The following is a 26,078-nucleotide window of genomic DNA, read 5'->3' on the forward strand; positions in this document are numbered from 1 at the left end:
GGACTGTGGGGCAGGCGGCTTGTCCCTCTCCTGGGTTGCAGCTTGGCTGGTCCCTATTCCTCTCTCCCCAGTATTGAGTGTTTGAGCTGTTACTGTGTGAGGGCATTATGAGGGTGTGGCGACCATTTGCATATTGGCTCTTTATTATATAGGATAGATAGACTAAAAGTAAAAGATGGAAAAAGATATACCATGCAAATGCTAATCAAAGGAAAGCTGGATAGCTTAATATAAGTAAAGGACTTTACATGCAGAGAGCAACAAATACCATAAGATTTCACTTACATGTGTAATCTCAAAAACAAACCAAACAAACCAAAATAGAAACAGACTCATAGATACAGGAAACAAATTGATGATTACCAGAGGGAGGAGGAATAGAGATATAAGTGAAATAGGTGGAGGGGATTAAGAGGTACAAACTCCAGTTATAAAATAAGTAAGTCATAGGGATATAATGTACAGCATGGGGAAGGAAATACAGTCAGTAATATTGTAATAACTTTGGTGACCAATGCTAACTCATTGTAGTGATCATTTTGTAACGTACAGGTATACCAAAAAATGTATACACACTCTAACAGCTGATAGGTCAATTTCCAAAATGAAATGCGTATTAATAAACACTGCTTTTATAATTATTCAAAGCGTATGTATACATACCCTATATGTAAATATCAAATCACTATAATGTACACCTGAATCTGATAGGATATTGTATGCCCATTATATTTCAATTTTAAAAAAGAAAGAAAAGAAAGACTTCAGAGCAAAGAAAATTACTAGGGATAAAGAGAACCATTGTACAGCAATAAAAGAGCCACTTCAGCAGGAAGACATAATAATTACACATGTGAACGCATCTAATAAAAGAGTTTCAAAATACATGAAGCGAAAACTGTCAGAACTGAAAGGAGAAATAGACAGATTCACAATGACAACTCCAGACATGGACACTCCTTTCTCAACAACAGAACATAAGCAAAGGGACAGGAAATAAGCAAAAATGCCAGAGAACTGAGCAGCACTATGGGTTACATGTAACAACTTGGACCCATCTCAAAGACATTACAGGGAGTGAAATGAGCCAGTCTCCGGAAGATTATAGACTGTATGATTCTACTTACATGAAAACAAAAAAAAATAAAACTATAGTCCTGTGGTAGAGTGGTTGCCAGGAGTTAATATGGGAGAAAGCTGTGACTAGGAAGGGACAGCATAAGGCAGTTTTTTTGGTTGATGATACTGTTGACATCTTGCCTGTGGTGGTGGTTACAGGAATCTATATATGTGTTAAAATGGATAGAACTGTGCACCAAAATGAAAAAGTCAAATTTCTGAATATTAAATTTTAAAAAGGCAATTTGACATTTAAATCTTATGGTTAATATACTCTAAGAAGCCATTTAGAATTTAGTTTGTAGCATAACAGTATTTTAGAGAATATCACAGACTTCATTTTACAGTATACTACAGAGCTCACAGAGCATTATATGAAAATTTCCTAGCAAACTCCAAATAAGAAAAAAAATGTTTTAATGTAAGAAATGCTTAGTAAACACCAAGTAAAAGAACATTTATTTTAGTAACCTTCACTTGAATTCCAGCTGCAGACAACATATCTGCTAATATTTTAAACATGAGAAATATACTTAGTTTTTCTGACATATGAGTGGTGATTATAATAATCATTAAGTAGGGAAGAAAAAGGTTAAATGACTTATAAATAGATTAACAGCCACTCAGATAAGTTAAAACAAAGATGAATTTTATAACTCTTCAATTAAGATATTCAATTGAAAACCATGACACTAGTTCAAATCAAGGATGATATGCATTTGAATCAAATAAACTATTCTCTGGCCCTAGCAGGTTAGACTCAGTGGATAGAGCAACAGTCCGTGGCTGAAGGGTCTGGCGGGTTCAATTCTGGTCAAGGGCACATGCCCAGACGTGGGTTCAGTCCCCAGTGGGGAGCGTGCAGGAGGCAGCCAATCAGTGATTCTCTTTCATCATTGATGTTCCTGTCTCTCTTCCCCTCTTCCTTCCTCTCTGAAATAAAAATGTGAAACTAAGTAAATTATTGTCTGTGGGGAAATAAAAAAGTATTAATTATTAATTAGTCCCATAAATTTAAAATAAATATTCCAATGTAAAGTAGCCTTTTAATAACATACTTGAATGTTTCCCGAAGGCATATAATATTTTTAAAATGTATTCTAAATGAAACACTCAGGTCAGGGAAATGGTACATGCTATACATTCAAGTCAGCTAAGTTAAAACTATTACTCAGCTATAATTTAGTATTTCTGTGAGCATATACGTTTCCAGCTCTGGCTATGATTATTCTGAACTTACAAAGAAGAAATGGGAGGTTGGCTTGTCTATGAAAGGGATCAGATCTTCAACTGCTTCCAGGCAGCTGCTGCATTAAATCGAGCAATCTATACAGAAATTCCAATGATGACATAAATCTGCATGTTCTGAATTTCCTTCATATTTTTAAAATATATTTTATTGATTTTTAGAAAGTTAGAAATATTGATGAGAGAGAAACATTGATCAGCTGCCTCTTGCACACCTCCTACTGGGGATGTGCTCGCAACCAGGGTACATGCCCTTGACTGGAATCGAACCCAGGACCTTTCAGTCCGCAGGCCGACACTCTATCCACTGAGCCAAACCGGTTTCGGCTTCTTCATATTTTATGGAACATGGGTCCCACTGTAGCGATAATGTCTGCATAGGGGGCACTCTGGCTCAGCTCAATAGCACGCTGTTTTTTTAGGACAAGAAAGCTATAAAACCTGGCGGCAGCTTGTTTTCGGTCACTATTTCTGCAGAGAGTCATCAGACTAAAGCACTTCATTCCTGTCTTGTGGGATTCCTGGGAAAAGAATTAGAAAAGAGAAAAGGAAAGGCAAACAAGGTCATTAGAAGTAGAGCAGGCTTGTGCATGCACAATGAACAGCAAAATACTGGCATTTTTAATAAGTGACTGTGAAATCCTTCCACGGAGAAATGCAAATGACTCGTGAGTAAGCTTGAAAACCATATAGGTCATTGGGCACAAGCTTGAGAAATTGAGAAACGCATGCAAAAAAACTCGAAAGCATTATACAAATTCCTAATGTGTTATACAAATGTTAGGTCTTTTAAAAAGTTGATGTTAACATAAATGGCTCCTTTGGAAAGTGTAATTAATTTAGACTTGTAGGGAGGAAAAAAGCCACAGGACTTTGGGAGCCTCCTAATGCAATGAAGACTATAAGCTATCAGGCTTCTCTTCCTTAAAAGCACTGGGGGAGGGTGGTGACGATGAAATTCTAATGGTAAATATAGAATTCTACTTGTATATCTCAGTCATAGGGCAACATCACTATATACACATCTCCCAGTCTCTTTGCACAGGTTAAAAAGATGTTGGTTTCATCATAGGGTACCTGTGAACCTACTAGAAAAAACTGAGGTAAAATGAAGTGTTTGAATTATGAAGAGAATCCTTTTATGAAGACTTGGTATCAGATTCCTAGAATAGAAGTACGGTTTTTAGTTAGAAATGCTGGCCATGTCTCCCTTGAGTACTGTACTTCTTGGATAGTTGTGAAGCACTTTTAGAAATATCACATTCTGTCCTTGGCCATACCATCCTGAACGCTCCTGATCTTGGAAGCTAAGCAGGGTCAGGTCTGGTTAGTACTTGGATGGGAGAAATATCATATACAAGCATTTTTATTTTATTTATTTATTTATTTATTTATTTATTTATTTATTTATTTTACCAATTCATACCATTTAACAAATTAATAAGCTAAATACTTTATCTCAACCAAAGAAGTGGCCCAGGCTTGGCAACCTTTCAGAGTGGGCATGACAAGCCTTCATTCATCCTGCTCTTGAGGAGATCTGATGTGAGCTAGGCGGCTTTCTCCCCTGGGAGAGAGCAGGGACAGCCCCTTCCAGTGTCAAGGATCTGTTTGAAAACCACACTGAGTGGACAAATATGTAAAGTTAAACAATGTGCTTGTTCTGTTCCCTCCAGAAACCTCTCTAAAATGAAGGAAAGGAAATAAAAGGTAACAAAGAAAGGAAACAAAGACAAAAGAAGTGGAAGACTGATGGACCTTGCAGAGTGGAGAAAGCTGAAACCCAAGTGCCAGCAGGGAGGAAAGCCAACAGAAAGCAAGCCAATCTGAGCTACAGAACCTTGGGAAACCTCGGGAATCAGAGGCAACAGTATACGATGAGCTGGAGATACGGAGTGAAGCTGAAAGCAGGAGAATTTCTTGAAAGTCTACTCGGGAGCAGTTAGACCCTCAGGTCCACTGCACTGCTTCACAGAACCAAGACACACCTATTCCCTAGTAGGCTATTTCTCCTGGGAGAGAGCAGGGACAGTCCTTTCAACTTTAAGAATCCTTTTGAAAAATACCCCAAGGGGGCAAATGTGCAAGACTGAACATACGTGCTTACTCTGTTTCCCTCAGAAACCCCTCTAAAGGGATAGTGGCAGGAAGATGCTTTTCTGGAGACACCAACCATTGGGATGAGACTCTGGCCTGGGACACCAGGCACTGTGGATGGAGAGAAGTGTCAAACCACAGATGAGGAGGGTAAGTGTAATCTACACTCTAAACAATAAGAGAGTCAACCTCTCCCTGACCCACTTTTGGTTTCCAAATCATGGGCATCATGCTTATATGTGCTAGGCAGTAAATGTGAGGATTAAGTTGGGAAAACTGTCCATTTTGAGAAAAAACACACCTATAGATAATGATATCAGTGTGTGTGTCTGTGTGTGTGTGTGGAGGGGGGAGGGAACCATCCAATTACCTCATGATGAAGACCACAAGTCTACAAGCACCACCCATCCTATATAATAAAAGGCCAATATGCAAACGACCGAATGGCGGAAGGACTGGTCACTGTGACGCGCACAGACCACCATGGGGCAGACGCTCAATGCAGGATCTGCCCCCTGGTTATCAGTGTGCTCTCACAGAGGGGGAGCGGGCCTAAGCCACCAGTTGGACATCCCCTGAGGGCTCCCAGACTGCGAGAGGGCACAGGCTTGGCTGAGGTAACCCCGCCCGCCGCCCCCTCCCCCCCCCCCCGCACGTTTTTGTGCACCAGGCCTCTAGTGCTTATATAACTTTAAATCAGATTTTGGTGTTTCTCTCTTAAATAAAAACAGGTAACCTAAGGTCTAGAAGACATTTGAATAAAATTTATGACATTCAAGAGCAAAAATGAAAGAATTCAAGAGAATACTAAGGAAACGGAGATAATGCAGGGAGCAAGAGAAAATGATAACCTCTAAAAGTTAAGAAAAGAGACTACATCTGTAAAAAATTATTAGGATGCCATGAGAGAAAGCAGAGCAGTGGTTTGCTTAAGGATGGGAGAGATGGGACAAGGAATTATCAAGAGGCACAAGGAAACTTTTTGGGATTGTACATATGTGCATTATCTTTTTTTGTGTTGTTAATCCTCACCTGAGGATATTTTTCCATTGATTTTTAGAGAGAGTGGAAGGGAGGGGAAGAAAGACAGAAACATTGATGTGAGAGAAACACATCGATTGGTTGCTTCCTGCACAAGCTCCAACCAGGGCTAGGGCTTGAGGAGCCTGCAACCAAATTACATGCCCTTGACTAGAATCGAACCCAGGACCCTTTGGTCCATAGGCCAATGCTCTATCCACTGAGCCAAACCAGCTAGGGCCATATGTTCAATATCTTGTTTCACAGGTATATATATAACTGCATATTTTAAATAGGTATGGGTTCTTGTATATCGTACCTCAATAAAGCTGTTAAAACAAAATAAATAATAAGATTAGGATGCTATAAAACAAACAAATAAAACCCCACATAAACCCTAAGAAAAAAACTCCTAGAAAACAAACAAAAAAAAGGTAAAAGCAGAAATAAAATTCAATAGATTGGAAGATAAAGTTGAAGACATCTCCTAAACAGTAGGAAAAACAACAACAAAGGAAATTAATAAAGGGGAGACATAAGATTCTTTAAAAATTGAAGGTACAATTTAGGAGATCCTTCATCTGACCCCCCTGGTCCCATTGGGCAGTCTAGAAAGAGAGGATAGATTAACAACAAGGAGAAAATCCAAGAAAAAAAAAATTCCCTAGTACTTAAGGGCATGAACTTTCAGAATAAAAAACCTGCTATATGCTCAGCACAATAAATGAAAAAAGGTTCATACCAAAGCATATCATCATGACATTTCAGACCAATTTGGATAAAGAAAAGATCTAAAAGTTAAGTGACCTTTATTTTCCGGAGAGAAAATAAAGGTCACTTAACAAAGGATCATCAACCAAACAGCATCTGACTTTTCAATAACAACCACGAAGTCTAGAAATGTTACAAAAGCCTTTAACATCTGAGAGATAACATTTTCAAACTATGTTCAGACACAACCAAAAAAGTTAAAGGTAAAAAAATAAAGACATTTTCAGTCTTGTATGTAGGGTCTCCTATGCACTCCTTATCCCAGGAAATTATGAGAAGATGCTAGCCAAAAGGAAGATCCAAGTACCAGGAAACAGAGGAATCAACATAGGGAAGAGACAAAGGAATCCCATGTTATGGTAAAGGAATGTCCCAAGACAAAAACTGTGGGGCAGACCTAGAGAGCAACTAATCCAGAGCAGAACAAAAGGATGATGGACTCCAGGAGGAATAGCTTCAAGAGAAGTAAAATGGAACCAATGAATTATGTTGCCAGGAAGTTTGGAAAAATAATTGAGAATGGATATGTAGCCTAACCGGTTTAGCTCAGTGGATAGAGCGTCGGCTTGCGTGCAAACTGAAGGGTCCCAGGTTCGATTCCAGTCAAGGGCATATACCTTGGTTGCGGGCACATCCCCAGTAGGGGGTGTGTAGGAGGCGGCTGACGGATGTTTCTCTCTCATCAATGTTTTTAACTCTCTATCCCGCTCCCTTCCTCTCTGTAAAAATCAATAAAATAATTATAATAAAAAAAGAATGGATATATAGACATTAGGCAAAAGAAAAAAAAAAAAAGAATGATTACCTACCCCCCTCAGTTGACAAGAAAATAAATGTAATTACACTATGAAGTTTCAGTGTGAACTAATTTTTAACATAGTCTTTGTGGCAGCAACTGCTGGTTGTCCTTTGATATCCATTCTCCTCTTCTTCCCTGTTAATAGAATTATTACCTGGGCCCAAGATGGTCAGACAAGGACTACATTTCCCAGCGAGATGTGACAAGGTGACTAAGAGCTGGTCAGTGAAATGAGAAAAATGATACACACAATAACTGGGCTGTGCCCTTAAAGGAAACTCTGCTGCTGACTGGAATGCAGCAAAGCCATTTTGGATCATGAGAACAAAGAAAATGAGATGAAGGGAAAGGTGGGTCTCTGACAAGTTTGTGAGGACAGCTGCATGCCAGATGGTACTTTTACCTGAGAGCCAAAAAAGTCTATCTTTTTAAGCCACTGATATTTAGTTTCTCTGTCACAATCAAACCTGCTTTGTAATTATTACAATTATATTGGTAACATTGTAAACACCGAATCCTGGGCTAAAATATACTGAGGAGGGGTGAGATGGAATTAAGCTAAATTTTCATTAGAAAGAAGTGAATACATAAAATTTAAAGCTAAAATATCAAGAAAGAGCAGTGAAACAAGTCATTAGAAATATGGACATAAAGCCGAAACCGGTTTGGCTCAATGGATAGAGCGTCGGCTTGGGGACTGAAAGGTCCCGGGTTCGATTCCAGTCAGGGGCATGTACCTTGGTTGCGGGCACATCCCCAGTGGGGGGTGTACAAGAGGCAGCTGATCGATGACTCTCATCGATGTTTCTAACTCTCTCCCTTCCTCTCTGTAAAAATCAATAAAATATATTTAAAAAAGAAAAAAGAAAAAAAAGAAATATGGACATAAATACTAAAAGAAACAGCTCAATATAGTTGCTTTTGGTAAGCAGGACTTAGAGATAAGAAGGGGGAGGGCAAAGGACTTCTGTGTTTCCTTTTCAGCCTCATAGCATAGTACTATTTAAACTTTCAAAATTATATACATGTATTTTTTGATAAAAATATGTTAAATTTTAAAATTATGGTTCACTCTTGAACTGTTATAAATTAAGTTCCACATTGAATATTTGTTAATAGTATGCTCAAGGTAAGAATGGGACATAACATAGATGTCTAGGGCATGAGAATGGGTAAGAAGTTGCTTAGAGCTTCTAATTAGAACTGTTTTGATGTAGGCACAAAAAACAGACTCTCATATTTAGCCTTGCGTATATTGCTCAAAATCATCTCACTCTAGCAGAATCTGGCCTCAATAAAAACATAATGAAAAATGGTTTCATTTTTACTAATCTCTAGAAAACTGAAGTTAACATTTTTAAAAATAAAAATAGGGCCAACAAACCCTACCATCTTACCCGCAAATCATTCAACAGCCGAAGTATTCTTCGGTTCCATCTCTTTGCCTCAATATTTTGTGCATTTTCCAATGACTCCTGTTTGAATGATTGATAAAATATTTCATTTAACCAAATTTTACTGAATGTTTACTATTTGTTAGACATAGTGGTAGCTGCTACAAGAAATGCAATTATAACACTGGGCCTTGCCAAATAAGGAGCTTATAGTCTGATTAACAGAGAGAACAAGACTAGAATTCAAATATATTATAGATCAACCTCTGTAGTATTACATCTATACTCCCCAGGTTACCTTCTTTTTATTAAAATTTGTTGGGGTGACTGGTGAATTAAATTATATAGGTTTCAGGTGTACAATTTTATAACACATTACCTGTATACTGTATTGTGTGTTCTCAACCCCAAGTCAAGTCTCTTTCCATAATCCCCCACTTTACTCTCTTCTACCTCCACCCACACCCATCTTTCCCCTCTGGTAATCACAATATTGTTGTCTGTGATTATGAGGTTTTATTGTTTTTGTTTTTTGCTTAATCCCTTTATCTTTTTCACCCAGCCCACCACCCTGACACCCCTCTGACAGCTGTCAACCTGTTCGCTGTATCTATGAGTCTGCTTCTGTTTTTTAAATTTATTATTTAGTTTTCTTAATTCTCATCCAAAGATATTTTACCATTGATTTTTACAGACAATGAAAGGAGAAAGAGAGAGGGGGGGGGGGGAGGAGGAGGGAGGGAGAAAGAGAGAGAGAGAGAGAGATAGAGAGAGACATTGATGAGGGAGAGACACATTGACTGGTTGCCTCCTGCATGTGTCCCGACTGGCTGGACTAGGGCTGGAGCCTGCAACCCACGTATGTGCCCTTGACTTGGGATATCCATTTTGAGTTTATTTTGTGTACGGTATAAGAAGGTGGTCCAATTTCATTTTTTTTTTTTTTTGCAGTTATCTGTCCAATCTTCCCAACACCATTTATTGAATAGACCAATGGTCGCCAACCTTTTGGATCTCGTGGACCACCAGTTGGCGACCACTGGAATAGACTGTTTTTACCTCATTGCATGTTCTTGCCTCTTTTGTCATACATTTTAAAAATATATATGTTTTTATTGATTTCAGAGAGAAGAGGGGAGAGGAAGAGAGAGACAGAAATATCAATGATGAGAGAGTGCCATTAATTGGCTGCCTCCTGTACATCCCCTTCTGGGGATCCAGCTGCAACTTGGGCACGTGACCTGATCAGGAATGGAACCATGAACTTACGATTCATGGAGCAACACCCAACCACTGAGCCACACTGGCCAGGCTGTCAAATATTAATTGACCATAAAGGTGTGTATTGATTCTGGGATCTCTATTGTGTTCCATTGATTTATGTGTCTGTTTTTAGGCCAGCACCATGCAATTTTGATTATGATGGCCTTGTAGTATAGTTTGATATCAGGTAGTGTGATTCTTCCAACTTTGTTCTTTCTCAAGATTGCTATAGCTACTCAGAGTCTTTTTTGGAATATTTGTTCTAGTTTTGTGAAATACACCATTGGTATCTTGATAGGGATTGCATTGAACCTATAGATTGCTTTGGGTAGTATGGACATTTTAATGATGTTAATTCTTCCTGTCCATGAACAAAGTACATGCTTCCACTTATTTGTATCTTCTTCAATGATTTCTTCAGTGTCTTATAATTTTCTGAGTACAGATCTTTTACATCCTTGGTTAAATTTATTCCTAGGTGTTGTTTCATTTAATAGAATTGTAAATTGGATTGTTTCTTACTTTTCCTTTCTGATAGTTCATTATTGATGTATATAAATGCAACTGATTTCTGAATATTTATTTTGCATCTTGATACTTTACCGAATTCGTTTATCAGTTCTGGTAATTTCTTGGTAGAATCTTTAGAGTTCTACATATACAGTATCATGTCATCTGTCCCAGGCAATCTTCTGATAAGGGGCCCCAGAGTAGGAGATTCTGCTGTCTTTACTGGTAATGCATCCAGGGCATTGGGCCCGTGCTTTGAAATACAGTCAGCAAAGATCACCACTTTTAGCTAGGACTTATTTAAGCTCTGGTTAATCTAACTCAGTTAACAGAAATAAACATGAAGCTATAAAAAAAAAAAAAAAAACTGCCTTGTTGCCCTACCCGGTGTTGCTCAGTGGATAGAGCATTAGCCTGCAGACTGAAAGGTCCCATCTGGTCAAGGGCATGTACATTGGTTGCGGGCACATCCTCAATGCGGGCTGTGCAAGAGGCAGCTGATCGATGTTTCTAATTCTCTATCCCTCTCCCTTCCTCTCTGTAAAAATCAATCATATATATATTTATAGCTTTATAAAGGCCTTTATCTGAACTTACTTGGTGATACAGAAACTCTTAACAATAACTGATGTTTAGTAGTTTGTGTACAATTGGGTTAGAAACCTTTCAGATTTTGAGGCTGCCTTGTCCAAAAGAGATCAACCAACTGCCTATTGTTATCTGAATAGATTCATTCTTTTATGTTTTTAGACCTACAGCAATACCTCAGTATTGAAAAACTGTAAGGTTGAAATCCCTTCACAGGAACCCATTCTAAGCCCTTATCAACTAACACCTTATGAGCTGAGAACAGAACTGGACATAAGAAAGGTGCTGTTGAATCTGATAAAAAAACAAACAAACAAACAAAAAAAACCAGGACTACAAAAAATTGCAGGAAGGAAAGTGGCCCAAATCTGACCTACTTTATACTCTTCCCCTAGGCTAGCTCTGACCATGCAACACAACAGCATCTGTGCCACCCTTTTCATGGATTCACTGTATGTCTCTGGAGCCTGGGCACTTCCTAAAAGTGCTTTCAACTACATGGGCACTAAGGTGATTTCAGAAAACTCCAGAATATTCTGTATGACATTTTATTAAAAACAAAACAAAATATTTTCTATTGATTTCAGAGAGGGAGAGGGAGTGAGAGAGAAAAAAACCTCAATAATGAGAGGGAATCATTGATCGACTGCCATCTGCACCCCTATTGGGGATGGAGCCTGCAACCTGGGCATGTGCTCTTGACCGTAATCGAACTGGGAACCTTTAGTCAGCAGGCCGGCACTCTGAGCCAAACCAGCCAGGGCCTGTCTGACATTTTAAATTATTTGAGGCTAAGGGGACTGCTGAGTCCCCATCCCCACCAGCTTTTATGGCTTCCCGATCCTACCTATGCTGTATCCTTTCTTACATTCCAAAGAGAATTTGTAAATATGGTCACTTTATTTTGAAGAGTTTTCCCAGTCCCTCCAGTTACAATGGATGTGTTTATTCCTTTCTGGTCTGTTCTTGGATAAGTTAACAATTGCTAATGTTGATTTTTATTGTTAAATACACAAAATGCCATTTTTCAAATGTAAAAAGCAATGGCCCAACCCTTTGTTAAAGATCTATGAGACTGAAGCTTGACCTATATTGCACAACTAAACTAAGCAGGAAAAGGCTCAGAAAAAAATAGTTTGTGTGCTTTGTTGAATGAAGCCTGTCCACTTGATCTGTCTGGACACCCTACAACTGAATCCTTTGTGTAGAAAGCCCAGTGGATTATTAAAACAGCTGAACTTGTGCTGTGTTGTCCTTTGCTCAAAAATAACCTGTGTCTATAGAGGCAAAGAGAAAAGAGAACATAAATCAACCCACTTCAGGTTCAGCTGTTTAAATGTTTCAGGTAGATAACAAATATGTGATACCTTAATCAACAAAGTAATTAAAAAATAAATGTTTCAGGTAAAAAGTTTAGGTATTTATTCTGTTCTAGATTATCCAGAGAATTCAGTCTGTTTTCCAGTCTGTTACTACTTTTTATAAGCATAAATTCTCACTGCTTCCTTTAAAATTATTTGAAGTTTTAAAATAAAAAAGCCAAAGCAATTCTGAAATTGTATTATCAAACGGCTCACACATACATTTGTTGAGATAATTAATATAAATTATAATTTTAGAAAGTAACATTATAACTCTAAAAACCATTTTTGCCGAAACCAGTTTGGCTCAGTGGACAGAGCGTTTGCCTATGAACTGAAGGGTCCCAGGTTTGATTCCAGTGAAGGGCATGTACCTTGGTTGCAGGCACATCCCCAGTGTGGGGTGTACAAGAGGCAGCTGATTGATGATTCTTTCTCATCGATGTTTCTAACTCTCAATCTCCCTTCCTCTCTGTAAAAAATCAATAAAATATATATTTTTAAAAAACACACTATTTTTTTGGTAAATAAAGTGCTAAACATTTAAGAACAAAGTTTTTAAGAACATTTCCAAGATTATACATACATTTACAGATTCAACTGAACAATTTTCAATTCCTTGTGTCAAGGTAACATCCATTAAAGAGGATTCCTCAGCAGCCAACGAAACAATATCCTGCTAAAGCAAATTAGAAAAAAATAGATAAGTTATCACAGTAGTAGTCATCACAGGAACAATCTCATTTTGTTAAATGTTTTAATCACATGAGTGCTCATTTATTAAACTAATTTAAAATACTATATCCCAGGCAGGTTGCCTCCACCATAAATATTCCTGTTTTTTACATGCCTTTCTTCAAAAGAAGAACTTGCATGCCCCATCCCCCTTGCTTCCTATCCTTGTCACTCCCATTTCTCTTGCCACTGCCGATCTCATATCAAAAGTCTGTGCTGCTGTATGGCTGAGGTCACTTTCCTTTGAAGCGTTTTATCTAGCCCCAGTCCCCTGCCTCTATTCTCATGCCAGTACCAAGTGGCAGAATGAGATCTGCAAGCAGAGAGAGTGAGAATGAGGGATATTACTATCCCCACATAGGGCCATGACAGGATTCTTACCACCACTGCTGGAGCTGTCGCTGGCAAAAGGGAAGAAAAACTATATCCAGACGGGGAGCAGAGACATGAAGAAGGAAAAAAAAAAAAGAAAGCCCGGAATTCTTCATTTCCCATCCTCTCCCCTTTTCATTGAGCTGTCAGCCCTTTTCATCTTCAATCTGTTGCCAAGCTTCATACCTCAGGTGTCTGTCATCTATTATATGATCTTGACTAAGTCAGAAGCTTCCTACAACAATTTCTTACTTGATTTTTTCACTTCAGTTTAAAAAAAAAACTTTAGTGAATATAAGGAGTTGCATTTTATTCTTTAATATACATATTTGTGGAAACATGTTTTTCTCTTAATTTTTATGAATATTCTACATTTTAGATACTCTCAAGTCTTCAGTTACTCTACATAAAAATTCTGTTTTAGGAAGAGTTGAAAATGATTAATTAGAATCAATATTTTCCTGTTCCTTCATACTGATTGTTTTTTCATTCCTGACTATATTTCACATCTGTTTACCATTTTTGGAAGCAGAATAAGAATGAAATTGAAGGTTAAAGCATGAGCATAGGATAAGGGAGTAAAGGTTCAAAAAACCAGTGCATCAATCTTTTTCCTTCACTCTAAGCACTTAGGAAAATCAATTAATTTTTTCAAAGAGGAAGGGAGAGAGGAGAGATAGAAGCATCAAAAATGAGAGAGAATAATTGATTGGCTGCCTTTTGCACGCCCCCTAATGGGGATAGAGTCCACAACCTGGGCATGTGCCCTTGACCGGAATTGAACCCGGGACCGTTCAGTCCACAGGTTGACACTCTATCTACTGAGCCAAACCAGCTAGGGTGAAATAAATTTTATTAATGATAAAAAGGTCATAAATTAAACAATCTTGCTTAATCCCAATTTTCAGAAATTGTGCTCTAAGAAATGCCTGAGCCCAAATAAAAAAGAGAGTAGTATCCCAGTATCTCAATATCCAGTATGTTATCTAATATTTAGTAAAACACATTCTCTTTTAATGCATTATGAAATTGTCTTTCCTTCTAAGGCATTCAGTTTCAATGTGGCTGACTCTGAATTCCCAGAGTGGTTATCAGAGTACAGTGATGATGGGACAGAGTAGAAAAGCACTGGTTTATTTTTATTTGGTAAGGCTATATTTACATTTGTACAGCCAATAAAGTGACAATTGAAAAAAAATATTTTATAGTATATTGATCCAACTATGTTTTCAAATAACTGTTTTTCAAGAAAAGTTATGTCTTCAGCCAAAACCAGTTTGGCTCAGTGGATAGAGTGTCGGCCTATGAACTGAAAGGGCCCAGGTTCTCTTCCGGTCAAGGGCATATGCCTTGGTTGTGGGCACATCCCCGGTAGGGAGTGTGCAAGAGGCAGCTAATTGATGTTTCTCTCTCATCCATGTTTCTAGTTCTCTATCCCTCTCCCTTCCTCTCTGTAAAAAAAAATCAATAAAAAATATATTTAAAAAAAGTTATGTCTTCAAATAAAAAAATGTTTAAAATTTTATTTTGATCATGGAATCTCTAGTCTTTCAGATACAAAGCTAAGGTAGCTGGTGGGTCCAAAACATACTATTCTTAAAGATGGGAAAGGTAAATTTAGATCAAAATCAAAACACAGGTGTAATGTCTAGAGGCCTAAAAGATTCCATGTCAAACTGGGGCCTAGTAGTATTCCCGGCATATAACCAGATTCAAGTACAATCATTTATTTAATGCACCACACAAATACTATTTAAGTATGAAACTACTTTTCTTGTGATTATCCTAAACTTCTAGAAAATACTGTTCTACAGATGAAAATCATGTTTTATCCTATATTACTGCTAGTTACTAAAGAAATTACAGGATAGTATGAGATGAAAATATACACTATAAATGTAAATAGATAGTAATTAGAGTCTCAACATTCCTTTAATATATCTTGTCAGAAAAATAATATCTTTATGATTCTCTTTGGTTAACTTACCTCAGGGCTAATATTTCTATTAGTATCCTCATGAGAGCTATAATTAGATCCCTCAGTCACATCCTTCCAAGTTTTGGGTTGACTTAACACTTGCTGGGAATCTGGACCTTTCATCATGGAGGTCTCTGAATTATTAAGGAAGTAAAAAAGATTTCACCAAAATATCTTTCCAACTTAAATTTGAGCATGATTGCTATAAAAGAAAACTTCTGACACTGTAATCCATTTAAACAAGTGTGTACAAACTCTATGTCACATATTTATCTTCCCTTTCCTCACACCTCCACTCCTCATCCTGTACCAACTATTTTCTCAGCACTTACCCCCATACATTTACTCACAGACAACATGGATAGTTCAAGCCCACTAATTAGTAGTATATCATTCAGCAGATCTTTTTTTTATTGTCTAAAGTTTTACATATGTCTCCTTTTTCTCCAGTTGAAACCCCTCCCCCACAGGCATTCCCACCCCGGGCAAGCCCCCACCACCCCAGTGTCTGTGTCCATTGGCTATGCTAATATGCATGCATACAAGTCCTTTGGTTGCTCTCTAACCCCCGTTCCTACCATTTATCTCTAGATTGATCTATTCTTGTTCATCAAATTAGGTTAATCATTATATCCGACTGGCTTATTGTAATGATTTCAGGAAAGGTGATCAGGAAGTAGAGGCTCACTCACCGCATAAGTTGGTTTTATTATCTATCTATATAAAACCCTAATATGCAAATAGACCAAAATGCAGAATGACCAGCAGAAAGACTGGTCGCTATGATACATACTGACCACCAGGGGGCAGGCGCTCAATGCAGGAGCTGCCCCTAGCCTGCAGGTCCTGTTAGTGGTGGAGGGTGGGGCCAGCAAGCAGGCGGTGCCAGGCCAAGGCAGGTGCAAGAGGGGGCCCCAATCACCTTGCCGGGTCGCCCCATAGATCAGCCCTGATCACCAGCCAGGGCTAGGGACCCTACCCATGCACGAATTTCGTGCACTGGGCTTCTAGTTCCTTTATAATAGTCACAATAATAATCAGCAATTGCCGAAACCGGTTTGTCTCAGTGGATAAAGCGTTGGTCTGCAGACTGAAAGGTCCCAGGTTCGATTTTCGTCAAGGGCATGTACAATACATTGGTTGTGGGCACATCCCCAGTAGGGGGTCTGCAGGGGGCAGCTGGTCGATGTTTCTCTCTCATCGATGTTTCTAGCTCTCTATCCCTCTCCCTTCCTCTCTGTAAAAAATCAATAAGATATATTTTAAAAAATAATCAACAATTATTAATACTCCATGTATCCTCTGAGTGTATGGAAATATCTGTCTCAGGTTAACTATATTGTTTAAATGCTATTCTTATCACTAGATGACTTTTTTCATGTTGTTTTAAAGTGAAACATTATTTTACTAGATATGAAAATTTTCTTTGTTGGAAGTTTGTGAGTACTGCCTTTAGAGTGGAGGCGGTGGGAAAGTGTGGGATTAAGAGTAGTACACACTGTATATAAACTTCATCTTTTTATGTAGCTTTGTGGACAAAAATTAATCCATAAGGCTGAAAAATACAATACTTACATAACAATTTCTTTTAAATTCAAATATTCTTTTAGAGATAGCATTTATAGTTTGGAATATAAAGATGGATCCCATCCTCATTTTGAAATGTAAAAGGAAATTTTTGTTTCTGCAATGTTTCCCTCAATATTAGCAGAATTAGGATGTCTTACCTACTATGTTTTTGCCTCCCATTTCTTCCATTATTGATTCATTTTGTTTCAATTTTCTTCCAAGTTTAAAGCCAGAAGATAGAAGGCATTTTGTAAACAACTGTAAAAATACACATTTTTGTTTCTAGATTTTATACAAGGAAAGCAATTCAATAAATACAGGAAAATTTGCTAAAAAGTCAAAATTATAATTCATGCACACACATCCAGCAAATTAATTAAAAATAAGGAAGTTTTTTTTTTGTGTGTGTTTTTTTTTAACAAGTTTAAGTTCTTGACTATATGAGTGTAAATATGTGTTTATTTAGTTATATCCTGTTTCCCCCAAAATAAGACAGTGTCTTATATTAATTTTTGCTCCCAAAAATGCGCTAGGTCTTATTTTCAGGGGATATCTTATTTTTCCATGAAGAAGAATATGGTACACATTTATTGTTAAATGAAAATAAAGGAAATTTATTACCTGTATACAGTACGGTAGTACTGTAGTTGTCAACACAAACCAGACAAACTGTGAATCCTACAGTATCAAGAATTTACTCATTTATTCAATGACAATCATGTCATCATCTTCTGGAACATCATCATAACAATCCAATTCCTGAATTTCCTGGTGAATTTCTTGTGACTCCATTTCTTTCAGAATCAGTGGACCAAATCTCTCATGTTTAGCCTAAGGGGGGCGCTTATTTTTTGGGGGATGCCTTATATTTCACTCAGAAGGAAACCTGTAAGTAGGTCTTATTTTCGGAGGATGTCTTAATTTCGGGGAAACACGGTAGCTAAACATTGCACCCATGTAAAAGGATGGAAAACTATTACCATTTTCAGTTCAGTGTGAATCAAATCCTGGGTAGCAGATGACAGAAGTGTATCAACTCCTCCCCTTGTTTTCCACATCATCAGTCTTTGGGTAGGAGGTGCCAGTTCCAAAACCATGAGAGTGTCAGCAAAGAAGGTAAGCTGTTTATGCATAGTTTTGCTACTGATCTCCTTGACTGGATCTATGAGCAATTTCCTCTTTTTGTTTTTCCTTTTCCAGGCAATATCTGAATATAAAAAATAGGCCCAAATGTGATTGATTGTACATTCTTGTAAAATAGTCTTGGCACCACTTATCTAAGAAATGTCTACCATAATACAATACAACCTACAGAGATGCACAGAGAAGAAAATTCCCTTCTCTCTACTGAAAATTATGTTATACAAAGTTTTTGCACAACTGGAGTGTCTAAGCAGCCAAGAGTTCACACATTTTGAGATGTTTCTCAAAGGCTCTGAGGGGAGACTCTGTTGACCTACTTAGTGGATAACTGAAAAAAATGTAGAGCAGAGTGTATATTGATGGGGAAGACAATCAAGTCTGAGGTTCCTTAAAATATATACACAACAGAATAACTTTTGAAACATTGACTTGTATTTGTCCAGCATATTTTCCCCTCCCCCACTGAAATTCATACACAAAGTCTAAGTGGGTAGATAGCCCGTGGGCTTTTGTTCCCATAGGAAATTTTACTAGGTAGAAAGCAAAAGTCACGTTTTTCCTTATTAAAGATGCAAAAGGGGAGGGAGGGTTAGATTTCCAAGAATGTGAAGATCTGGGATCAGATGGAGCCGGAAAGAACAGAAACCAGATGGCTGATGTGCCTTAGTAAAATCCTGGAATGAGATCCTAGAGGAGGAGGCTTGTGATGACTCCAGAAGCTATGCAGGCTGGCACAGTGGGCACCACAAGCTGGTGTGGTTGATAACCAGAGGTTCCCTACCACTTGGCACATATTTCCCCCAAATTTTGATACCACATGGCTTGGGGCAGATAAGGGAGCAGACTGAAATTCTTGCTAGCCCCATGGGATAGAGGCTCAGAATTGAATTTGGTAAAGAAAAATTTGAATGTTTTATTCCTGGCATGTCTGAGTTTATAAACAAATCCATATCAAATATACTACTTAAAACTAGTGCTTTCTTAAAAGGTTTAGTTATATATTGGATTCATAATTATTATTTCTAAAAACATGCTCGAGGTTAGACATTATCATAGAAAAGATAGTACCTTTCTTTTGATTCTTTTATTATGCCTTATTTGATATTCATTTATGTGTTTATTTATTTCCTGATGGGATTGTAAGATTCATTTTTTATTGAGTTTATTGGGGTGGCATTGGTTAACAATACAGGTTTCAAGTACACAACTCAACAAAATATCATATCTATACTTCATCATGCACCTATTGCTCAAGTAAAGTATCTTTCCATCCTCATTTATCCCTCCTTTGCCCTCTTCCACCTCCCCCATCCCACTTCCCTAGGGCTATCACCATATTTTTGTCTGTGTCTATGTGTTAAATGTATATATAAATATATATAAATTAAATATATATATACACTGAGTGGCCAGATTATTATCATCTCTGAATGCATAATAATCTGGCCACTCAGTGCGAGTGCGCGCACACACACACACACACACACACATATATATATATTAAGAGGCTGGGTGCATGAATTCGTGCATGGGTGAGGTCCGGCCAGCCTGGCCAGGAGGAGGGGACATGGGCGGTTGGCAAATTCCTGGTGGAGGGGACAATTTGCATATTAACCTTTTATTATATAGGATATACACTGAGTGGCCAGATTATTATGCGTTCAGAGATGATAATAATCTGGCCACTCAATGTATATAATTTTAATTTCCTTAATAGCAAAAACTATGCCTTCTTCATTTGTTCCAAATACAGAGTAATGGCTCAATAACTACTGAAATTGAACTCAGTTTAAAATTTTCCAGTTTCCCAAACTGGAAATATAGTTTGACCAGAAAGGAATATAATGAAAGGGTCATCTCAAAGTTCCTTCACACTCTTCCCTTTGTATTACAAATGTTATTACTAGGTTGACAACCTCCTAAAATATTTCATATATTACTCAAATATTTAACAGCGAATATGATAATACGGTAAGTGTCAAAAATAAAAACATGAATGACTGACCTGAAGTATCAATTGGCTCAAGGGTAAATCCTTCCTCTTCATTTGATAATGTGGTTTCACACATTTTTTCATTTTCCAGTAGCTGTATACACTCTGGATTATCCGGTTCTACTAATCAACATCACCATAAAATGAATTATTAAAAATAGAAGCTAGAGGACTATTTGAAAATTAAAGTGAAAGATAAACTAATTGAATATTTATATTGCCATTTGGAGCCACATCTGAATTCTTACCAGAATCATGTGTTTAATAGAGTTGAAGCGGCTCAGCGGGACCCACAGTGTCTAGGTGAGTCAAGTATCATCACCCTCCTTTGCACATGTGACATCTAAGGCTGAACTTAGATGTGACTGTCACTATAGTCTCAGTGAAAGTGAAAACAGTGGTACTAACCATAACAAATAACTGAATTAAATGTGATTATGTCTGCTAAAATTTTTATAATCTATTAAATCACTTAATTATTAGTTGACCCAGGAAAACATAATTAAATTTTAATTGTTTATCTCAACATTTAAAATTTCTACTATACTTAGAAAACAAATATCATATGAAAGTGAAGCCAATAATACTTTTAATCCTCAAAAATAAAGCAGACTAAAAGACCTCAAATCATTTGAGATGCCTTCACATAAATTTCAAGTAGAAAATATCCTCCCATTCGTAATTTTTCTCAAATTGTATAAAGGTTGTCAAACCATATTAATATGGCATTAGTATAATTAATAACCATATTAATGTCAAACATTAAAGACATTTTTACCATGTAACATATGTTGTTTTAATGATTCAAAAGCACAGTATTTTTGGAAAATATCCAAATGTTCTCTCATACCTTGTTAAATAACCACTATTGTGCCTTTCTCAGAACCCAGTATCTTAGTCTGCATTGTTTTGACTCTCATACTAAGAGTTTGCAGGACATGTTTTATTAACTTCCAATATACTATACTGCAACTTAAACCCAGAAGTTCGGAAGCTTAATTTGAATATTAGCCACTGTTCACTCCCTACACAAAGAAAATTTCAACATACCCACTATAGTGTCGGGAGGCTCAGGAGGCATGGAAACTTCTTTGTCCAAATGCATGTCTTCAAACAGGATATTTTCATCATCTTGTAGTAGGTTGTCTTGAAAAACACAAATACTGTTGTCATACAGAGTTGACATAATAATCACTAAATGTTGATTGGCATTATTATATGCAAAGCATTGTGAAAGGATACAAGAATAAATTAATCCTACTTAATTAGATTTGATTGGATATATAGATTATCACATTTCATGCAGGATGACATAGAATTTTATATACTTGCTTTTCTTTCCTTTAGTTAAAATATATTTAGATGTTTGATTTCAGGAAATACTATACTAATACTAAGATAGTAGCCTTGTTACAAAGCCATGTTTAGTTTCAGATCAGGAAATAAAAGTGTTCAAACTCCTTTGGTAGAGATCTAAGGTAGAGCCACTATTTTTTCATATTTTCAAAATTCCAGAAATTTGCCATAACCAGCCTTTCAATGTAGGCCAGAGAATTTAAAAACACAAATACACACACACACTTGATATATAACAATTAATATCTTTAAAATATGTACATTTGGATTTCCTAGGTTTTGTCTACTCTATTATACTTTCATATAATATAAAAATTAAAAAATGACATAAAATGCTGGACAGATCCCTTAGAATAGCCCTCCCACAATTTCTGTTAAAGAAAACAATGTTTTTTGGTATATGATCTAGTATATTTTGTGAGGACTATACTAACCTCATTCTTTCTCTTCTAAAAATTAGAAAAATTTAAAAATTAAAACAAGCAGTATTTCACATTATACTTATATAGAAAATATAAACTGATGGCTATTTAGTTAGACCTAGCCTAAATATTTAAATATATTACAAACTTTGAAAACTTGTGCAAAAAATGTGTGTATTTATATTAAGCATACCTACAATTTTAGTTTGATCTAATAAATCTACTAATACATTAGTAATTTCATAGAAATAAATACCCAATTTCTATAGAACCAGACAGCATACCAATCATTTCTCCTGCAGCCCCTTCATCACCAAATCCATCTCCACTGTCATAGAGCAGAGATTTTTCTGCATTGAGGCTTTCAGAACTATGTTCAACTAAAGGACCACTGGAATTCAGCAAGATGTTGTCATCCAAGAAGCTATGGCCTCTGAGGATTTCCGCTTCCGCCCCTAAATACATACATATGAATACTGAGTTAATCAGAAAAACCCAGGATTTTCAGGTTAGAAGGAAATTCATATATCATCTTCTATAGCCCCTTCCCCTCATTTTACAGGTAAGGAAAAATGAAAGCTAAAACACTTCGTTGAATTATTAAACTAAAGTCACTCAGTTAATTAGTGGATACTGCATTTCTAGTCTAACACTTTTCCCAATACAATAGAAAAAAGAAAGCGAAAACATCAGGATAGAGCTTTTAGCTGTGGTATGGTTTAATAATTCTTCTACTTTAAGTAGTCATGTCCTGCTTGACCAAGTATTATTTCCAGGATACTTGCTTGCGTTGTTTATCCATAATGGGGTTTAGAAAATAAGAAACACGTTTGCCTTCTTAGGAATGAAAAGGATGGGCTTACTACATGCATTCATTAAGCATTGTCTTCAATCTTATATTATAATCAGAATAGGATAGATTAATATTAAACATTTCTTAAAGGACATTAGATTTAAATTAGTTTTTGAAGAATAGAAATATCACTTATTGGTAGGAAGGATTAAAGGAGGATATAAGGAAAATAACCCTGTGATGTTGCTAGGAGTATCCCAATTTAGGGGAGTAAAGCAGTAAGGGATAGGGCAGTAAGGCTCAGAGAAGTTAGGTAATTTGTCCAGTATCAAACAGCAAGTCCACAGAGAAAGCCCATATTCAAACCCAGGTCTACTAAGGACATGTTCTTCTCAGATATACTAGAAAAAGGCAAGGAAAATATTATTAGGGGTTAAATTTATACATCAAAAGACTAATTTTAAGGATATTTCTACTGGCACAGAAGTAACTATTTCTATTGGCACGATTTCAATACAAAACCACAAATAAAGGTTGTCCCCCCAAAATGCATACACACTTTAACAGCTGATAGCTCAATTTTAAAAATGAAATGTATTTTAATAAACACTGCCTTTATAATTATTCAGTGTCTATATACATTTTTTGGGACATTCTATATAATTGATTATGAGGTAATTTTGATTTCCCAAATATTCTCACCAAAGTTCCCAGTTTGGAAAAGTAGAACACTGTGATAATCTTCTCTAAGTGTGATTTCTTCTGGTCTGCTTTGGTTCTGAGTAAATTTTTCTAAAACACCAATAGCACTATAGAGAATATAAAATTGAGGAAAACATATGAACAGAACATGTTTTGCAGTATATTGCAAAACAACAAAAACATCCCTAAAACAAAAAAACAGATTTTATTATAAAAATAAAGATTTTTATTTTCTCAATAGTATCTATACTAATAAAAAGGTAATATGCTAATTAGACTGGGAGACCTTTGGGGGGACTTTCCAGTCAAGTACAGTCACTCACCTATTCAAAACCCTTCTGGACAAAGCCATGGTGGCAGGGCCGAGGCAGAGGTGGTTAGGAGCAATCAGGCCAGGAGGGGAGGGCAGTTGGGGGTGATCAGGGCGGCAGTGGGGGGCTGCTGGGGGTGAGCAGGCCAACAGGGGGCGGGCAGTTAGGAGCAAGCAGGCTGGTGGGGGGGGGAAGGGAGGTTGGGGGCAAGCAGGCAGGCAGGCAGGTAGCAGTGAGGAGCAAGTGGTCCCAGATTGTGAGAGGGTGCAGGCCAGGCTGAGGGACACCCCCCTCCTGTGCATGAATTCCATGCACCGGGCCACTAGTTATTTATAAACACTAGTTTATTATTCATGCCTATGACCTCCAGGTTGCCAAGACTAATGGTCAACTTTCAGTCCTATTATATTTACTTACTCCAACCGATAGCATTTGAAATAGATGTTAACTTCCCTCCTTATGAAAAACCTTCTACTTTTGGCCTCTGGATACCACTCTCTCTTGATTTTCTTTCTATTCCATTGGCTGCTCCTTTTCCATCTCCTTTATTATTCTTCCTCATCTCCCAGACTGTTAACTATTAGGAATGATCCAACATTTAGTCTGTAGATCTAGATCTCATTCTCTCCCATAATCCTTCTCTCCCTTTAAATTCTATACTTACTCCCTTGGGAGATCCTATGACTCATGGTTGAAGTTCATCTAAATATTCTCAACTCCCAAATTTATACATCCCATCCACACCTCTTTCCTGAATCTTAGACCCAGATATTCAACTACCTACCTACTCCCCTTGGATGTATAACAGTCACCTCAAAATGTACGTTCAAAACCCAATTTATTTCCTTCATTCCATAAACAGTCCATTCCATAGTTATCTTAATATCATTAAGTGGTAACTCCATTCTCATGCCAAAAATCATATAGTCATCCTTCACTTCTCCTTTTCTCTTGAAGCCATATCCAACCAGCAAATTCTGTTGGCTCTGACTTCAAAATATAGTCAGAATTTGTTACTGCCTTGATATAAATGAAGACTGAGAACTAGTGACAAACACTGTCATCTCTCACCTGGACTTCTTACTGCAATAATCTTCTCACAGGCTCTCTGCTTCCTCCCTTTTGCCCTTATAGTGAGTGTCCAAAGAGAGCACTTGAAATCCAGTCAAGTGCAATCACTCACCTATTCAAAACCCTCCTGTGCTCCCCAAGTGAAATAAAAGTCCTTATTGTAGCCTTCGACACCCTACATCTGCCTTCCTGGCTACCTCTCTGACCTCATTTCTACCACTCAGACCCTCATCTACTCCACTCCAGGCTCACCTGCCTCCGTGAAAATGCCCAAGGAGGGATTTTGCACCTTTCTCTCCACTTGCTCTACCTGAAATATTCTTCCTCACATTATTGAATGATTGTTCCTTTACCTCCTTCAGGTTTCTGTTCTGACCTTACTAGAAGTCTCGCCTGACCATTCTATTACTTATTTTATTTTCTATTTCTCTTCATAATGATGATCACCTCATGTCATAATGTATATTTACTTGTTTATTTGCTTATTGTCTGTCTACTCCATCTAAAATGTAAGATTCATGCTGCCAGGAGCTATAGTTTACTCATTGCTATCTCCTCAGTGCCTAGAACAGTGTCTGGCATATAGAAGGCACTCAATACATATTTACTGCATAAATGGATGAATATACTACTACTATTGCAAATTTAGCAAATATAATAATATTTGTTTGGTGTTCTTAAAATTTCACACTAAATTTAAGTCTTAGTTTATATGTTTACTCCAGTCAACTACATTCCATTTGCATTCATGATATCTGAAGATGAAAACAATAAATCATCAAGAAAGTCAAATTGAAGGAAAATAAAATAATTTACTTCACATTCTGGATTTCAAAATCATGAAATTCTTCTGGCAGTGTGATAGCACTGTAAGCTGCTTCAAAATTCTCCTTTGGAAGGTCAACTAGTCCTGAAAAGAACAAAAAAATACATTCAATAAGTAACCATGCTGTGCAAAATAGAAACTCCCAACTAAAATCTTTTTTATTTAAATAAGACTTTCTCTCAATAGACTACTGCTTAGTCTCCTAACTGGTTTCCTGGTACCCACTCCTGCCTCTCTCCAGTCCATTCTCTACAAAGCAGGCAGAGTGATATTTTCAATTCAAAATCAGATCAGATCACTCCATTGCTTAAAATGATTTAGTGACTTTCCCAGTGCATTTAAATAAAATCCCAGTTTTTAATCAGGGCCTCTGCAGCCTTACAAACCTATCAGCATCATCTAACGACACCCTTTCCCTCTCTCACTATACTGGTCTTTTTGTTCCCTGAACAAGTTAAGCACTTTTTCACCTCAAGACCTTTGCTCTCACAGTTCCCTCTGCCCAGAATGCTATTCCCTCAGGGACTTTTTTAGATGACTGGGTATTTCTCATTTTTCAAGTTTGAGCTTAAATTCTATTCTCTCAGAAATTTTTTTTCTGACTAACCTAACTAAAATAAGATGTACTCTTATTTTC

General features: G+C 37.1%; 1 protein-coding gene across 1 annotated transcript in view; it reads right to left on the reverse strand.

The window, feature by feature from the left end:
• Window positions 1-2,489: 2,489 nt before the first annotated feature.
• The window catches only part of RAD21L1 (RAD21 cohesin complex component like 1), a 28,345-nt gene continuing 4,756 nt past the window's right edge, over window positions 2,490-26,078 (reverse strand). Inside the window, exons 4-14 of the mRNA XM_084889079.1 lie at window positions 25,432-25,525; window positions 23,234-23,340; window positions 22,023-22,193; window positions 21,011-21,106; window positions 19,973-20,083; window positions 17,805-18,031; window positions 16,983-17,082; window positions 15,265-15,389; window positions 12,757-12,849; window positions 8,452-8,541; window positions 2,490-2,888 (exon numbers count right to left, since the gene is read on the reverse strand). Of these exons, the coding sequence (XP_084745205.1) occupies window positions 2,700-2,888; window positions 8,452-8,541; window positions 12,757-12,849; window positions 15,265-15,389; window positions 16,983-17,082; window positions 17,805-18,031; window positions 19,973-20,083; window positions 21,011-21,106; window positions 22,023-22,193; window positions 23,234-23,340; window positions 25,432-25,525 (1,403 nt within the window). The 3' untranslated portion in view covers window positions 2,490-2,699. The remainder of the gene's footprint in view (window positions 2,889-8,451; window positions 8,542-12,756; window positions 12,850-15,264; window positions 15,390-16,982; window positions 17,083-17,804; window positions 18,032-19,972; window positions 20,084-21,010; window positions 21,107-22,022; window positions 22,194-23,233; window positions 23,341-25,431; window positions 25,526-26,078) is intronic.

Source organism: Pipistrellus hanaki, assembly GCF_964339955.1.
Source record: "Pipistrellus hanaki genome assembly, chromosome: 6".
Classification (NCBI taxonomy): domain Eukaryota; kingdom Metazoa; phylum Chordata; class Mammalia; order Chiroptera; family Vespertilionidae; genus Pipistrellus; species Pipistrellus hanaki.